This window comes from Eulemur rufifrons, chromosome 1 (assembly GCF_041146395.1).
Source record: "Eulemur rufifrons isolate Redbay chromosome 1, OSU_ERuf_1, whole genome shotgun sequence".
Taxonomy (NCBI): Eukaryota; Metazoa; Chordata; class Mammalia; order Primates; family Lemuridae; genus Eulemur; species Eulemur rufifrons.
In genome coordinates, this window is record NC_090983.1 from 1,260,036 (window position 1) to 1,275,310 (window position 15,275).

Sequence of the window (15,275 nt, forward strand, 5' to 3'; positions counted from 1 at the left end):
AGCAGAGGTTTAATGGGACAATCTCCATGACACCCCATCGCAGCAGTCCCAGGCTGGAGATGCCGGCCCTGGCTGCCTCTCCCAGCAGGTGCCTAGGAGCACCAGCACCCCCTGCCTGTCCCTGGGGTATTGCTGTGCTGCCCCCACCCTGCTTTCCTGTCCCCACACTCCTCCTGGGTCCCGAGGCCCCACGCTCTCTGAGGGGCTAAGGCTTTCTGTGGGCTGGGGGACCCTCCCCAGGGACATCCATCCTCTCCCTGTGACCCCTGCCCCTGCACTGAGGGAATGTCTGTGTCCTTGTCCCTCTGCCAGGGACCAGCTGAGGCTGCCAACCCCAGGGGTGAGGTTCAGGCTCTGCAGGGAAGGGATGGCTCAGGGCCCTGTGAAGAGGCTGCAGGGACAGCACAGCCGGGGCCTCCCGGCACACATAAGGCACAGTGTGGTGTCCGCCGTGGCACTGCTGGGGCCGTTGCCCCTGGGGACAGTGCCCGGCAGGGGCTGGCGTTGGGGCTGGGCATGGCTGTCAGTGCTGAGACAGGAGGCGTGGTGTGTGCGGCCGCCCGGGGCCTGCAGTGCAAGAGAGCTGGGAGGGGTGGGCCGAGGAACAGGGGCGTCTGCTGGACGCCGAGGTCCCTCCCCCAGGCTCCCAGCCTGCGAGAGCCCACGGGTGGGGCTCACGGCCGGGCAGAGCTCATGGCCAGAGCTGAGGCGCAGTCATGGCGGGCCCGGACACAGAAGGCACAATCGTGGTGTCTGGGAGGTCGAGGGTCAGCCCCACAGGGCTAGGCAGACACGTTGACGTCCCTGAGAGAGATGGCGCTGCTGGGGGCCTCGTCCCCGAGCAGCAGGGCCGGTGAGTCTGAGTCCGCGTCTGTGTCCGCTCGGGCCCTGCCCAGCTCCGCGCTGGGCTCCGCGCTGGGGCCCAGGCCCTGGGACAGGATCTGCTGGATGGTCCTGCGCAGGTTGGGGTGCAGCCGGCCCTGCGTCTGGTAGAAGACCTCCAGCGCGAAGGACTTGAGGGCACCGGTGCAGAGGTCCTCGTACAGCGGGATGGTGTACATGCGCGACATCTGCGGAGCGGGGTTCTCGGTGACGGGGCCGCCTCCCCGGCCTGCCCGGCCAGCCTGGCAGGGGGCCCTTCTGCCCGGGAGTCATCACCGGGGCCACGGCCAGATGTGTGCGGCCGCCGTCAGCCTCTGGCCCCCACGCGCAGGCTGTCTGTGGGGCTGGGGGTAGCGGGAAGCCGGGGCCCACTGGCCTGGGACTCAGCCTCTGTCGGAGCTTGGGTGCCCACGGCCCAGGCCCGGGAAGCTCGCGGCGGGGTGGGCGTAGACCCCAGACTCCTGCTCCCAGCTTGTCTCTTCCGTGGCCTGTGCCCCGCACTGGTGGAGTCCAGGCCGCCCTCTGGCCCCGTGCCCTTCTCACCTGTACCCGCTCCCCGCCCAGACCCCACGTCTTCCCCACCGAGCTGTCCCCAGGCCAGGCCGCCCCTCACCCCCCCAGTGGGGCCCCGGCAGGTGCCACACCTGGCTCTCCAGGAAGCGCCGCACCCTGTGGAGGTCGGGGTAGTAGTCGTTGCGGACCACGATCTGCAGCCAGCGGATGCGGATCTCGGCGTTCATGGAGTCCAGCAGGGAGGAGTAGCACTTGGACAGGCTGGTGACCACCTCTGCGGGTGGCGGGCAGGTCAGGGCCTTGCTGGCACCTCCCCTCCCCCCAGCCAACCCCTCGGCTGCGCAGACCCACCCTGGGGCAGGGGGGACCCGTCCAGCAGCCGGTCCAGGAAGAGAGCCGTCTGGAAGGTCCTCCACTTGGAGATGTCGACGGCGCTGGCCGAGGCCGCGGCCTGGTCCAGGGGCTCCGCGGTCCACAGCTGGAACAGGGCCTCCACCGGCCGCGTCAGGCTAGATCCCTGAGACAGGTCCGGCTCAGCCAGCGGGGGGCCCGTTGCGTTGAGCCATCGCTCGAACTCCAGCCCTGCAGGGGAGCAGTGATCCTGGGGTCCCCGCCTAACCAGCTTGCCCCGGAGACCCCAGGCCCCCAGTGGGGCTCGGGGCCGGTGGCCTGTTCCAGGGCTGGGTCCCCCGGGGGCCTGGGTCTTTCTGGAAGGCTGGGGCTGGCTCTGGGGCACTCCCTCCCCCTGCAGATTCCGCCCCAGGCTCTTTGCATGCTGTTTCCAGCACTCACTCTTCCTGGGCTGCCCACTCCCTGCGCAGCCCGGCTCCTGTTCTCACCTGTCCCCACCTGGGGCCCGAGTGGTCCGTGAGAGTGGGCTGGAGGAAGGGCGGGTGAGCGAGCGGACTGGGCTCTCCTCCAGGCACGGCGAGGGCCCCGCCTGTCCTCACACCCACCTCCCGGCCTGCTGCCAGCCTCACCTGCCCGGCAGTCCACGCTCTGCTCCTTCAGCTCCGGGAAGAAGCTCAGGAAAGAGTCCAGCAGGTCCTGGGCCACGACGCTGGTGAACTTGAACTTCTCCACGTAGGCCTGAGTGGCAGAGGCAGGGCCTCAGCAGGCCTGCACAGCGCTGGGCCCAGAAGGGCGTGGAGGCAGCGCCCCATCACACGGCCCGGCTGAGTGGCCGACACGGGGGAGGTGGCACCTGGCACTCCCCAGAGAAGGCAGGCCAGGTCCCAGCCAGGGTCGCAGGCCCCACCGGCTCCACCCCCATCCCCTGCCAGGACAGAGGGGCAGGGGCAGGGCTGTCCTGCCCGGGCACTGCTCACTCGGAGAAAGTCGTCAAAGCGCTGCGGGTCTCCGCAGAGCTGGGACAGGTAGTACACGAAGCAGTAGCCCTTCTCGTAGGTGAACAGGTTCATCAGGTGGCTGGGATTCACTCCTGCAGGGAAACCCCGTCGGGGCTGGCACCCAAGCCCGCCCACGTCTCTGAGGGGGTAGCGGGCAGGCTCTGAGGGGTGGGAAGGGCAACGGGCCACTTGACCCTCACGTGCCCAGATGTGTGCTGACACCTGGGGACGCCACGGTGGGGTCTGGGGGCCCAGAGGCCGGGGGGAGACCACAGACCCACACTCCACGGCAGCTGGGGAGGCGGTGGCAGGTGAGGGAGGCAGGCGTGCTGGGGGACAGAGAGGCCCCAGCTGGAGCGGCAGAGGGTGGGCAAGAGGACCCTGGGGGGTGACAGCCACAGGGGTCCCGGGAGCGGCCCTGGCGGGAGGGTACCTGGCTCCAGCTTGACCTGCAGCTTGCTGACCGGGCTGTCTTCTCCGAGGAGCTTCATCTGCCTGTGCAGGGCGTCCAGGCGGAAGGCCGTCTCCAGGCAGGTGAAGGCAGCACCTGCACGAGCCAGGCAGGCAGGGGAGGGGTGAGAGGAGGCAGGGGAGCCGCACCCCGGAGCCGGCTGGGTCCTCCGCCCCCGGCGCACCGTAGGTCTCGGTGGTGATGCGGCGCTGGGCGTAGGTGGCCAGGCCCTCGCTCAGCCACATCTCCTCCCACGTGGCGTTGGTGACGGCGTTGCCGAACCAGCTGTGGGCCACCTCGTGGATGACGTCGATGACGAGGAACTCGTCACTCTCCAGGATGGAGGAGATGATGAAGGTGAGGCAGGGGTTCTCCATGGCCACGATGGGGAAGGAGGGCGGCAGGAAAACGATGTCGTACCTGCCGGGCGGCAGGGCAGGTGGGGTGTGGGTGCGGGCTGAGGGCCGCCACACCGAGCACCAGCTCCTCCCTGGGAGGCGGGGGCAGGGTGTGCCAGGCAGACAGGGCCCCCTCTCGCCTCCCCCTTCCAGCCCGCCAGGCCCCGGCCCCCAGGACCCACCTGCCCCACATGTAGGGCCCGTACAGCCGCTCCGCTGCGCTCAGCCACTGCTCCACTGCGCCAGACAGCTTGCTGGTGGCCGTGGGCAGGAGGCACGGCTCAGCCCACACACGGCTCCTGTCACAGGGCAGAGAGGAGCTCACCCCACCGAGCCCTCCACCTCTGGGGCCCCAGTGACACCCCTGCCTCGTGCGGCCTGGCCGACTGCCCAGCCCACGCCCCGCCACCCACCACCCCGTGCACTGGACGGGCAGCCAGCCTGGCCTTCCCACCGCAGGGCAGAGCTGCATTCTGAGAGCCATTAGTTTGTCTTGTCTCCTAGAAGAACCCGCTAGGGCGCAGTGCAGACAGGCTGGGGGGGCAAGGTGGGCCTGGCAGGGATGACCCTGGCCCCAGCGCCCGGAGGCCAGTGTCAGGGCAGCCGTGGCCGCAGGCCGCAGACCCAGCACCCGGTGCGCTCCCCGGGCCCGGCCCTGGCCTGGGCGGCCCCTGACAGCAGCAGGAAGCGAGAGCAGAAGGCCCTACCTGGGCCCGATGTCTGCTGGCTTGAGGTCTCCAGCCACCAGAGCCACGAGGTAGGCGGGCACGGGGTGCTCCATGTGGAAGTGGAAGACGCCCTCCTCCTCCACGTACGAGCTCTGCGTGGCGCTCATCAGCACCTGCACCCCCGACGGGGCCTGTGAGGAACCGCACCGTCAGGGCACCCACATCCCGGGCCAGGGAACCACATTCCCGTCAGAGAACCCCCACCCTAGACCGGGAGCCCCAGGCTCCCCGTCTGCAAACCTCCTGCCCTCGTGGTGGGGGTGCTGCCAAGCTCGGGCCCAGTGACCCCCCAGTCCCCACAGGGATCAAGAGCTCTGAGTCCCCTTGTCAGGGGCCCCTGTGTCCCCACTGGGGACTCACCCTGGGTCCAGGAGCCCTGTCAGGCCCATTGGTGGCAGCCTGGCCCCCCTGCTCCCTGCAGAGTGGCCCCTACTGCACAGTGGGTCCGTGGGGGCTCCTTCTAGGACCTGGCTGGGTGGCGGAGGGGGCCACAGCCCAAGCGGGTAGGAGCGAGGAGGAGGAGGAGGAGGAGGCCAGGCAGGGCCACCGGGCTCAGCCCTCCACGCAGCACCCCCAGGAGGCGCAGGGTGGGCGGGGTGGCCCTGGAGTGGGACGAGGGTGGCCAGTGGGCCCTGACCTTGACGACTGCTGAGTAGGTACACTTCACGGCGGGTGTGTCGAAGCAGGGGAAGAAGGACCGGTTGCACACGGAGTGGCCCTGGGTGAAGACGAAGGGCTTGGCACAGCCGTAGGTCAGCTCCGGCTCCAGCCACCAGATCTGCGGGCAGGGCGGCGCGTCGGCAGGTGGCCACCCAGGTGGGTTCCAGGCTCTGGGAGGGGACGGCAGCCTGACTGGCCCATTGGGGGCCAACGGCCGACCTGCCCACCTGGGTGCCCTCACGCCCCTCCCCCGGGCAGGGGGACAACAGGGACAGGTGACCCAGGGCATGGCCTGTGCTGTGTCACCAGCGTCAGCCCTCCAGGCAGGGGGCCATGCATTAGGAGCCAGCAGAGAGAATGTCCCAGCCCGTGTTGGGCGAAGAAAGGAAAAAGCCCATCATAGCATTATCTGAGTGGACAAAGGGAAACTGAGGCACAGTCAGAACACCCTGGGTACAGAGTCCCACAGGCTGGCAGCCAGTCTGGTCTTGGCCAGGGAACCAGAGTGTCACAGGCAGGCAGGGAGCGAGCCCAGGGCTGGCCCTGAGACGGGTGAGTGGCCAGGGCTGCCGTGGAGCTGGCACAGCCGGAGAGGCTCTCTTGGCCCCCAGATGCCGGGCCGGGCCCTGCGCCCCTGAGGAGTCCCCATCCCCGGTGCCCTCCCCGGGCCCACTGCCATCTCGCCATGACAGTTCCATGTCATCTTCCACCTGAGAATTCCGGCCTCTCCAACATGGGAGCTCAGAGCCCGGGAGGGGCTCGCTCCCACCTGCAGCCACGTCACCGTGGTCCAGAGTTGGCCCACACCTTGTTCCCACTCTCCCCTCCGCCAGGACAACAGGACTGCTGGAGCAGACCCAATGGTTCCTCCTCCAGTGGCCAAGCGCACACGGGCCCTCCCAGGACCACGAGTGCAAGCAGCCCGTGCCACACCTCTAACAGCAGTTGAGTCTGGAATGCACGGCTGACAGCCACTGTGGAGGCAGCCTCCCCGCAGACCCCAGACCCAGGAGGGGCGGCCTCCCCCGCAGACTCGGTGAGTCCTGCCTGCATTCACAGATCTCTCCAAAACTTCCGTTCGGCTGCCCTGTCCCCTCAGGGCTGCAAGCCCACAGGGGTGTCTTCCTTTCCAGCTGGGCCCCTGGGCTGCCCAGATGTTCAGAGGCCTGTCCTGGGAGCCTGGGCAAAACTGCAGCCTCCCCCTGGGCCCTGCCCCAGAGCTCCACCCCACAGGACTGGGACCGGGATGTGCACTGAGGGAGCTGCCTGCAGTGGACCGCGCTGCAGGCGGTCCTTGGCCCAGACTGGGAGCACGGGCCCCCACGATCCCCAAAATGCTCTTCAACCCGCACTGTCCCCCCAACAGCTGCGCCAGTACTGCAGCCTCCCGTCTCCCCTCCCCTGGGGCCCTTCTCAGCCGCTGCTCAGTCCCTGCCTCCTCCCCCCCTTGCCCCATCTTTGCCCCCAGAGACCAGCGGGGTCTACAGCCCTCCGTTGGATCGAGGAGCTGGGCAGAGCCCTGCAGAGAGGTCAGCAACCCCCATCGTGCACACAGGGTACAGTCGCTGCTTGGCTGGCGGAGAAGGGAACAGGCCTAAGGACGCCAGACACCGCAGGGCAGGGCGAAAGCTGTTCTGGGGTTGGGGTGAGGTGGGGGTACAGGCCCCAAAGTCTATGGCACCCCAAACTGACTCTAGAGGTTTGGGGCCCACTGACAGGGCCGCTCAGAGAGCTCTTGCCACCTCCTCCCTGACACAGGGACAGACTTTGGGATTCAGGCCTGAGTCCCTGGAGCAGGCCAGGAAGAGACGGGGACTCCATGGGTGGGCCCGAGCCCCGCTGCGCTAACGTGCAGTGGTGGGTGCCCGAGGTCGGGGCCAAACACTCTGCCTTCCTCAAGTGGCCAGATCACAGACCGGGCCAGGCCCCCGGTCCCCAGCCCAACTCTGGAACCACTCAGTCTACGGGGACCACACTGCCCTCCCTGTCCGGAGCACCCAACGGCCACCCTCCAGGCCGTGGGAAGCCCAGGGACACAGCTGCTCTTGCGCACTTGGCCCTGTTCGCAGCAGCCTGTTGAGGGCCCTGGTCCCACCAGTCTGCCGGCCACAGTCTCGAGTGGACCAGACACGTGGGCTCCAGTTCTCAGGTCCCGCCGGGGAGAAGGCCATCTCTCAGTTCTCACCTGTCACGCTGGGAGGCCCCCTGCCACCTGTCAGCGCCCTAGAGTACTACAGCAGGCAGCGGGGGCAGTGCCCGGCGGGCCAGTGGCCGGCACACCTGCAGGGGCTCTGGGAAGGTGAGGTGGCAGATCCTGCTCAGGGCTCCTGGGAAATACACAGGAAGCCCACAGGTGTGCATGTGGCCTGAGCTTCTCCTGTCCCGTTGTCACTTTGGCCCTCTGTGGCCCTCAGCCTGATGCCTCTACATCACCCCTTTACCAGCCTGTCCATTTGTGTGCCATGGGCAGTGACAGAGGGGACCTCCAAGGGCCTCCAGAGCTGTGTGTGCGTCCTGTATGCATGTAGGGTGTCACCTGAGGGCTGTGCATGCCAGTTGGGGACTGGACATGAACCCCCTCGCTGTGGGAAGGGAGGGCCTTGCTCCATCCCAGAGGCCCTGCCATTGGCCGAGGCGTGTGTGTGTGAGGGTGCTGCAGCCACCTGGCTTCTCCGGCAGGGCCTCTGGGGTGAGTATTTGGTGCCCAAAGCCCTGCATGTGTCTGTGTTGGGGTTGTGGGGTCCTCTGGCCTCAGTATCCCGCCAGTCCTGGCCAAGGGAGCCCAAAGCAGGCATCAGAGCCTACACGGCTTGCTCCCCTCTTCCCCCTCAGACACGTCCATCCCGCACTCTGCCTCCAGAGAACAGACCTGGGTGTCTTCGGACCCTTTGAGGGCCTACAACACCCCGGCCCACCCCTCAATGCCAGGCTCCAGAAGATGTATGGCTTGGCAGGTGCCAGAAACTGCTCTTGTCCCCATACAGAGACACAACACTTGAACCGGAGGCCTCCCTGGGTGGTATGCTGTCCCCTGTCGCGACTGCCCACAGGGCCAGGACTCAGGCTGTATCCGAGGCTCCTAAGGGCTCACAGGCAACAGCTGGGAATCATTGTGGGCACCTGGACAGGGCTCCAGGGCCAGGCTGCCCCCACCCTCTCCCGGTGCCCAGGCCACGCTGCCTGCCCAGGGCAGGGTGCAGACTAACGTCCCTCAGCCCGCAGCCGCAGCGCCCACCCGGACTCACGGCGGGGGCGTCGGTCGAGGTGTAGCGCAGGATGACCTGGAAGGGCTGGTGCGCCTGCAGCTCGGGCGGCAGCGTGACCGTGAGCGAGGAGCCGTAGTCGGTGAACGGGTCCACCCTGAAGGCCAGCGGGCAGCAGTCGGGCTCGGCGCCGGCCCCCTCGGGGAAGGCGGGCAGCGGGGGTGGCGGTGAGAGTCCGGGTCCGGGCCCGGGGGCGGGGAAGGCGAAGGCGCAGGGTGTCTCGGCGGCGGCGGGGGCGCGACGGAAGGCGGCCGAGTGCAGGCGCAGGGCCGGGTGCGCGTCGAGCACGAGCGCGCGGGGCGCGGGCCGCAGCGCGCACAGCTCAAGCACCAGGCAGCCGGCCAGCTCGCGCGCCTCGGGCCGCAGCTCCAGGCCCAGCTGCAGGTGGCGGAGGCGGAAGAGCTGCGCGCTGGAGGCCGAGGCCACGTCCAGGGCGGGCGGCGGCTCGGGCGGCGGGCGGGCGGGCGCGGCCTCGGCGCCGGGCGCCTTGCGGCAGCAGCACTGCGCGGCCATGGCCGCGGCGCTAGGTGAAATCCATGGGCGGCGGCCGCGCCGGCCGCGGGGAGCGGGCTAGGGGCGCCGGGCGGCGGCGGCGGGGCGCGGGCACAACAGGAAGTCGCTCCGGGAGCCGCCCGGCCCGGCCCCGCGCTGTGCGCCGCCCCGCTCGGGCTCCGCTCGGCCGCCGCCGGGGGCGCTGTGCGCGGGGCCGGGCGGGGAGGGCCGGGCCGGGGCGCTGTGCTGGGAGCCGGGGGCGCTGTGCGCGGGGCCGGGCCGCTGCGGGCCAAGGTGCTGTGCGCAGGGCCAGGCGCGCGGAGCAGCTGAGCGGCCTCTCCAGCCCTGCGCTCCGCGCTTCCTAGCCCCGCGGCGCGGGGGAGACCCCAGGAGGCGGGATCGCCGCTCCCACCCCGGCGCTGCGGGCCAGGCTCCTGGGGCAGCAGCTGCTGGGACCGGCTACACTTGGGGACACCGGGTTCAGGGCTGCCTCTCGGTGCGGGCTGTGCGTCCGGGGAGTGTAGCGTCGGGACCTCAATGTTATCGGTCCATTCGGGGGCTTCGGCCCAGGACGGATTCTCATAGTACCCCCGAGTCAGCCAGTTCGGTCTGTGTGGTCGGCCGAGCCGACTGATGGAGCCCCGGAGCCTCAAGGCTGCGCTGTCAAACACTCTCCGTGTGGGGGGTGGGGGGATGGCTTGCATCATCACAGAGCGTTCTGCTGGGTAGCGCTGCCTTAAGGGCCAGCAGGGCTCCGGAGGACCTGTTGTCCCCGAGCCCAGCGCTTGGGCCTTAAGGCAGACCCGGCTGCCTGCCCCCTCCCCACCTTGCAGGCCTGCTCTTCCCGGCTGCGTTCTCTGCTGGCCTGGGGAACGCTGCCCAGGGCTGAGCCTGTCCAGGGGCCTGGGCCCCCCAGGGAAGGGCTGCAGACCGGCAGGTGGCCTTCACACCTAGCCGGAGCTGCCTAAGGAGCAGCAGCAAATCTGGGCTGTGGAGTAAGATGGGCAGCCATGATGTTGCTGTCCTCATCACAGGAGAATTCAGATTCTTAGGGAGAAGGGGCTTGGGGGCTGGGGGAATATCCAGGGACCCCACACCCCTCTCTCCTCTGCTCCACTGAGGTGTGGCGCAGGGTGGGGCTGGGCTTTGACTCTGCACTTGACTGCAGCCTCAGCACTGAGTAGCGTTTCATCTGTCTGGACTCAGTCCCCGTCTGCAGCCCATGTGACTGTGCCCTCCCTTCTCAGGATGGGGGCAAGGACGTCTGAGGGGGCCAGCATGTGTTCATCGACGTGGAGCTGAGCACCGAGGCTTCGCTTCAGCTTTCCCGTGCAACCTCAGGTCCCCACATGCCCTAATCTTAGCTGAGGGACACAGTCGACCTCTGGGGGCCCCCATCCCAAACTCACCAGGGGCTCACACGGTCACTCAGAAGTCAGGGTCAGTCCTGCATCCAAGACTTGGGAGAGGACTGAGTGGGACCCTGCCTTGCTGCCGCCTTCAGGCAGCCCAGCATCCTGCCCAGGTGGTGGCCTTGGTGGCACTCCCAGTTCCACTGGACTCTTCAGAGCCCACCGGGCCGTGGGGCTGGAGCTGGGAAAACGTGAGGTCTGCATTCGGGGTGCCACGCTAGCCTTTCCTGACTACCCTTGGGGTAAATTCACGTCAGGGGCCTTGTTGCCCTTCTTACCAGGGAGCTTTGGGTCCTGCCACCCTGGGCCTCCCAACAGTCTCGAGCCGTCTCCCCAGGTGGACTCTGGGCAGCAGGGTTTGGGATCTCAGCCCTTCTCTCCTAGAGAGCCCTGGGCACCTGCCTCGCTGCGACCGGTTCTGCACACAGGAGCAGGGGAGTGGGCAGCCCGGCAGGTCCAGAGGATCTGTTCCACCTCCCCAGGGCAGGGAGGAGGAATTTCTTCCATCCCAGATGTATATAAAGGATCAACCCCAGCCCGTCATCAGGGAGTGGAAAGATGTTCTGCAGCATTAAAGTCAGCCCACCGAGACACCCCTACGGTGCAGGAAGCGTGAGCGCTGAAGGTAGGTTACTGCCATCTGCAACCCCACAGGAGCCTTCAGCGCCCCTGCAGCTGCCCTACCAGCAGGAGGAAGCCCCCGCCGCAGCCTGCCTGGAGTGCCCTGGCGGCAACAGGCGGCATTACACCGAGGCCTGGGGGGCGGGGGAGGAGGCCAGCTGTCCAGGGGCGCCCATCTGGGTTGCCCTTGAGGAATTCTCCCCACTCCCGCCCCAACCTAACTGGGGGAGAGGAACTTTGAAGTCCACGCTGTCGGAGTCCCAGGTTTGTCCCATGGATATTTTCATACTCCAGCTTTTTGGTGACCTGGGGCAGTGAAGCAGCTGATGTGCCACCTATACCCTGGCCTGCCCAGGATGCACAGGGACCGGACTCCCTCCATTCATGTGTGCTGGTGCCCGAGGGAGGGAGGGGTCCCTGGCCTCACCTACTAGGAAGTGGGCCCGGGGTGCAGTAGCAAAGGCTTCCAGGAAGGAGTGTTCAGATGGGGCTGTCCTGTCTCTGGGGCAGAGGTCCTAGGGGGAACTGGGCCTCTGTCTGGAGCCACAGTGGATGGTTCTCAGAGCTGGTAGGATAAAAAGCATCTGATGTGGCCCACAGATGTTCTTCAACCTGGCCTGGGCCCTGCCGCCCTTGTCCCCTTGTCACCCAGGGGCCAAGTCAGAGGTCAGGTCTGTGCCCTGGAATCCCCATGGAAAGTGTTGTGAGCCGGGATCAGCCGCAACATGCCGGGCAAAAGCCTGGGCCCAGAGCCTCACTCTGACTTCGCTGGGAAACCGCTCAGCTCACCTGCCAGGTGGAGGCAGCAGCTCCCTTATGGGAGTGAGCTCAGGGGCCCTTAGGGGGAGAGAGCCTGGCCCTGCGAGCCCTCCATCAAGTCGGGTCAGGTTAGCTTCCGTGAGCAGCAGGCTCGGTATGATAGGGGCTGTGGCCCGCAGGGCTGGCACTGCTGACTGGGCTGACCAGTGACATTGTGCAAGGCTGGGTGTCGACCCACAAGCTGTGGTGTGTGATCTGAACCAGTGGCCAGTCGATGGTGTCATTCCTGTCACAGCCAGAAGAAGCCTAGTCCAGGAGTACAAGGGCCGCGTCCCTCCTCCCTGTCCCTCGCACCACCCCGGTGTCTTGCTCACAAGTGTGTGCTTCCCTTCCCCCAGCCTTGGGCTCTGCTGAGTCAGGGGTCTTTGTTCCCAGGGAGGATGCTTCCACCTGGGCACACACCATGTCCCAGTGGGCAGGAGGCTGAGACACCACCTGGCAATCTGGGCTCCCCAGGCCACTGAAGCATCAGGCAAAACAGGCTGCCTTGCTGGGTGGAGCGACTGACCCCAACCCTGAATGGGCAGGGGGGCTTTGTGGCGTGTGGGGGCCGGGCGGTGGCCCCCAGTTCTCCCAGGCTGTGCGGTGCAGGTAAAGGAGGCAGCGGCACCTGTGTGGCAGGCCTCTCAGGGCCCAGGTCCTTCGCCAGGTAGAGCCCGTGACCGGTGAGGCCCTGGCTGAGGACGGGGGAAGGTGGGGTGAGTCGTGGAAAAGGGAAAAGCCACAGCATTCACTCATTACCACGTGCAGAATATAAACATGTATATTTGCATGTGTTAACCCGTGACCACACTGCCTGTAATTCATACATATCACCCACATTGTCCTTTTCTCTTTCCCCACTGTCTATTTAAGGAGTATTGATGGTGATTAATTTTCTAGAATAGTCTTGAGGCTGGAGGATGTCCAGGAGGTTCTGTCTGACCTAGAAGAGGAATCAGTATGCTGAGATGCACCTGGTGATGGCCTGTGGGGTCCTCCACCCTGGGGGAGGGCGTGTGCATCGTTGGCTTGACAGTGGCTATGCAAAGGTCACTGAAACAGAGAGGTCAAGGTGGGAGGTGGGTGCAGAGGCTGAGGCCCCAAGGGTGCCCGAGCTGAGCAGTCTGTTGGCACAGCCTCCAGCTCCCCTGCTTCTCACAGCAGCGGCCAGTCAGCCCCCCGGGCCCATGCCCTGCGGCCACTGGGATCCTGTGTGCAGTTCTGGGGAGGTGGGAGGAAGGTGTACTGTGGCTTGGCAGGAGGTTGTGCTGGCAGCTCCAGGCGTCCTCGAGAGCTGGGAGGTCAGAGCACAGGCAGCTCAGATCCGGGTTGTGGGCCCCTGTAACCCCTGATCTGTCCTTGAATCACCTGCCTCCATCTCCCTGCATCCAGTTGCCTAAAATTCCTCAAGTGGTTTAGATTTTCCTGACCAAAGCCTGTCTAATAAACCAAGGTGGAGGGAGGGAGGGAGGGAGGTGCGGTATGTCTCGGGGCATGGGCCCTCCCGGTCCCCTCCTCCGTGCACACACCCCTGCACCACCAAGGGGGACAGAGGCCCTCCTGGGCTGAGTTTCAGGGAGATGAGGTTAAATGGGGCCAAAATGCAAACTCCCTGTGGCAGTGAGGAAAGAGGGGAGGCCCGCAGCCTCCTATCAGGGCACGATAACCCCTTCCCATCCCTCCCATGCTGGGGCTGCAGGCCTGAGACTTGCCCTGCTTGAGGATTCAGCGACCACCCCTAAGGCTCGGTGGCTCTGCTGCTGCTGGGAAGAGCTGTCCCTGAGGCCTCCCTGGGCAGGTAGGACTGAGCCTGGAGGGCCTCCTCGTACTTCTGGAGCTGAGACCAGAAACCCTCGTTGGGCTGAGCTACAGAGCGAGCGCTCTTCACCATCTGCAAACAAGAGGTGAATTAAAAACGCCCCAAGTCCCCTGAAGGCCCGCCTCCGAGTGGGCTCCGCCCAACCCGAAGCGCCGCTCCCAGCCCCAGAGCCCGCCCCGCGCGGCAGACCCGCCCACCCAGAAGGCCCGCCCCCCCGGGAGGCCCACCTGGCAGGCCCGCCCACCTGGGAGGCCCGCCCCACCGAGGAGGCCGGCCTACCTGGAAAGCCTGCCCCACCTGGAAGGCTTGCAACACCTAGGAGGTCCACCCACCTGGAATGCGCGCGCCAGGCTGAGACCCACCCACTTGGAAGGCATGCCACACCTGGAAGGCCCGCCCACCTGGAAGGCCCGTTCCCACTGGAAAGCCCGCCCCCCGGCAGGCCCGCCCACCTGGAAGGCGCGCGCCAGGCTGAGGCCGCGGTGCCGCATGAGGTAGGCGGTGCAGACGGCGGCTGAGCGGCTGCGGCCGTTCTTGCAGAAGACGAGGCAGGCGCCACCGGCGCGCACCGCGGCCTCCATGGCGGCGCAGGTGGGCTCCAGGTGCGCCAGCAAGTCCTCGGCTGGGTCGTCGAACACGGGCACGCGCAGCTCGGCCACGCCGGGCGCGCGCGGGCCGGGCTGCTGGCGGGAGACGTTGACGCACAGGGTGACGCCCGCGCGCGCCAGCAGCTCTGTCGCGCCCGCGGCGCGCGCGTTCCCGAGAAAGAGCGCGGGAGCGACGCGCACGAACGGAGGCGGCGCGGGCGGGGCGGCCTCGGCCCTGCAGCGTCCGGCTCCTCCCGGGCCCATGGCCGTTCGGGGGGTCGGCGCGCCCGGCTCCCCGGGGCCCTAGAGCCCTCCCGGCGCGGGCCGGGCTGGGGCGGGTGCTGAGCGGGGCCCGCCCACGGGACCGTACCGCCGCCCCATTGGCGGGGCCGAGCGGCCGCGGCCAATGATTGGCTCCCCTGAAAGGCGGGGCGGGTGCTGAGCGGGGCCCGCCCACGGGGCCCTACTGCTGTCCCATTGGCTGGGCCGAGCGGCCGCGGCCAGCGATTGGCTCCTCTGAGAGCCCGGCCGTGCCGCTGCTCGCTGGCTCTGGATCCGGAGCGCGGCGCCCTCCTTGCCGGGGTGGCGACACCTCGGGGAGGCTCGGTGCGGGCGGAACACCGCGTCCCCTCCCCGTGGTCCGTCAGCGCTGCCGTCGCGCGGCCCGGTCCCCTGCGTTCTTAGCTCCCCAGCACCGCGCTGCGCTTCCGTTACGGCTCCTGCGTCCTATTTTCCTATTTATTGTAAAGCGTGGTTCATGCAAATAAAACTGCCGTCATCTTTCTGTCATTTCTTCGTAGACCAGAATTCCTTTGTACTTTTTATTAATTACTAACTTTTGGGGTCAGCACTGTAACCTTTTAAAATTTACTTACTATCATCTGGTGCACATGAAGTTGCATTTAAGGCCTCTTCCGTCGATTTTTCTGATGTCCGTTGTTTTTCAGGGAAGGAGTTCAGTGAAAAGCAGCTGTCTCTCAGCGCTGCAGACGTTTCGTTACTGCAGTTTCAATTTCATTCTCATAGTAGTAAAAAACAGTTTCTATTCATTCCCATAGTTTACTTAAGTTTCTGCCAGAAACTAGTCTTCATTATCCCCACCCCATCCCCAACCTGGTGTGGTAGGCCTCACCAGAGTTCATTTCCCTCTTCCTCCAGCCTAAGGAAGGACTCCAACTTTCCTGGGGTGGAGAGGAAATGGAATTCCCTTTTTTCCCAGAGTTCGTGGGAGCCATTCAATTGTTATTGAAACCACAGGAGGCTTCGGGCTAGATGCAGTTGCTGGTCACACAAAGATCC

General features: G+C 66.6%; 2 protein-coding genes across 3 annotated transcripts; both read right to left on the bottom strand.

Annotated features, from left to right (window-relative positions):
- Nucleotides 1-8,757, bottom strand: RNPEPL1 (arginyl aminopeptidase like 1). The gene is made up of 11 exons (XM_069461388.1): nt 8,227-8,757; nt 4,959-5,099; nt 4,301-4,452; nt 3,776-3,892; nt 3,380-3,615; nt 3,178-3,291; nt 2,724-2,836; nt 2,376-2,484; nt 1,747-1,977; nt 1,527-1,669; nt 1-1,070 (listed from the first exon to the last, which is right to left on the bottom strand). The coding sequence occupies exons 1-11, from the start codon at nt 8,755-8,757 to the stop codon at nt 783-785; spliced, it is 2,175 nt and encodes a 724-aa protein (XP_069317489.1). The 3' UTR covers nt 1-782.
- Nucleotides 8,758-12,360: 3,603 nt separating this feature from the next.
- On the bottom strand, nt 12,361-14,288 carry DUSP28 (dual specificity phosphatase 28). Of its 2 annotated transcripts, XM_069464740.1 has the most exons (3): nt 13,842-14,288; nt 13,283-13,461; nt 12,361-12,864 (listed from the first exon to the last, which is right to left on the bottom strand). In XM_069464740.1, exons 1-2 carry the CDS (start codon nt 14,238-14,240, stop codon nt 13,309-13,311), a joined length of 552 nt encoding a protein of 183 aa, XP_069320841.1. In that variant the 5' UTR covers nt 14,241-14,288; the 3' UTR covers nt 12,361-12,864; nt 13,283-13,308. The 2 variants fall into 2 exon arrangements, with proteins under 2 accessions (XP_069320841.1, XP_069320340.1); XM_069464239.1 differs by having other exon boundaries at nt 12,361-13,461.
- Between the last annotated feature and the right edge of the window lie 987 nt (nt 14,289-15,275).

Coding starts and splice junctions, on each gene's coding strand:
- RNPEPL1 (XM_069461388.1), bottom strand. CDS start 8,757: ATGGCCGCGCAGTGCTGCTGCCGCAAGGCGCCCGGCGCCGAGGCCGCG. Junction 4,453..4,958: donor CCTACTCAGCAGTCGTCAAG/GTCAGGGCCCAC, acceptor GGTTCCTCACAG/GCCCCGTCGGGGGTGCAGGT. Junction 2,837..3,177: donor GCAGGTCAAGCTGGAGCCAG/GTACCCTCCCGC, acceptor GTTTCCCTGCAG/GAGTGAATCCCAGCCACCTG.
- DUSP28 (XM_069464740.1), bottom strand. CDS start 14,240: ATGGGCCCGGGAGGAGCCGGACGCTGCAGGGCCGAGGCCGCCCCGCCC. Junction 13,462..13,841: donor GCCTGGCGCGCGCCTTCCAG/GTGGGCGGGCCT, acceptor TCTTGTTTGCAG/ATGGTGAAGAGCGCTCGCTC.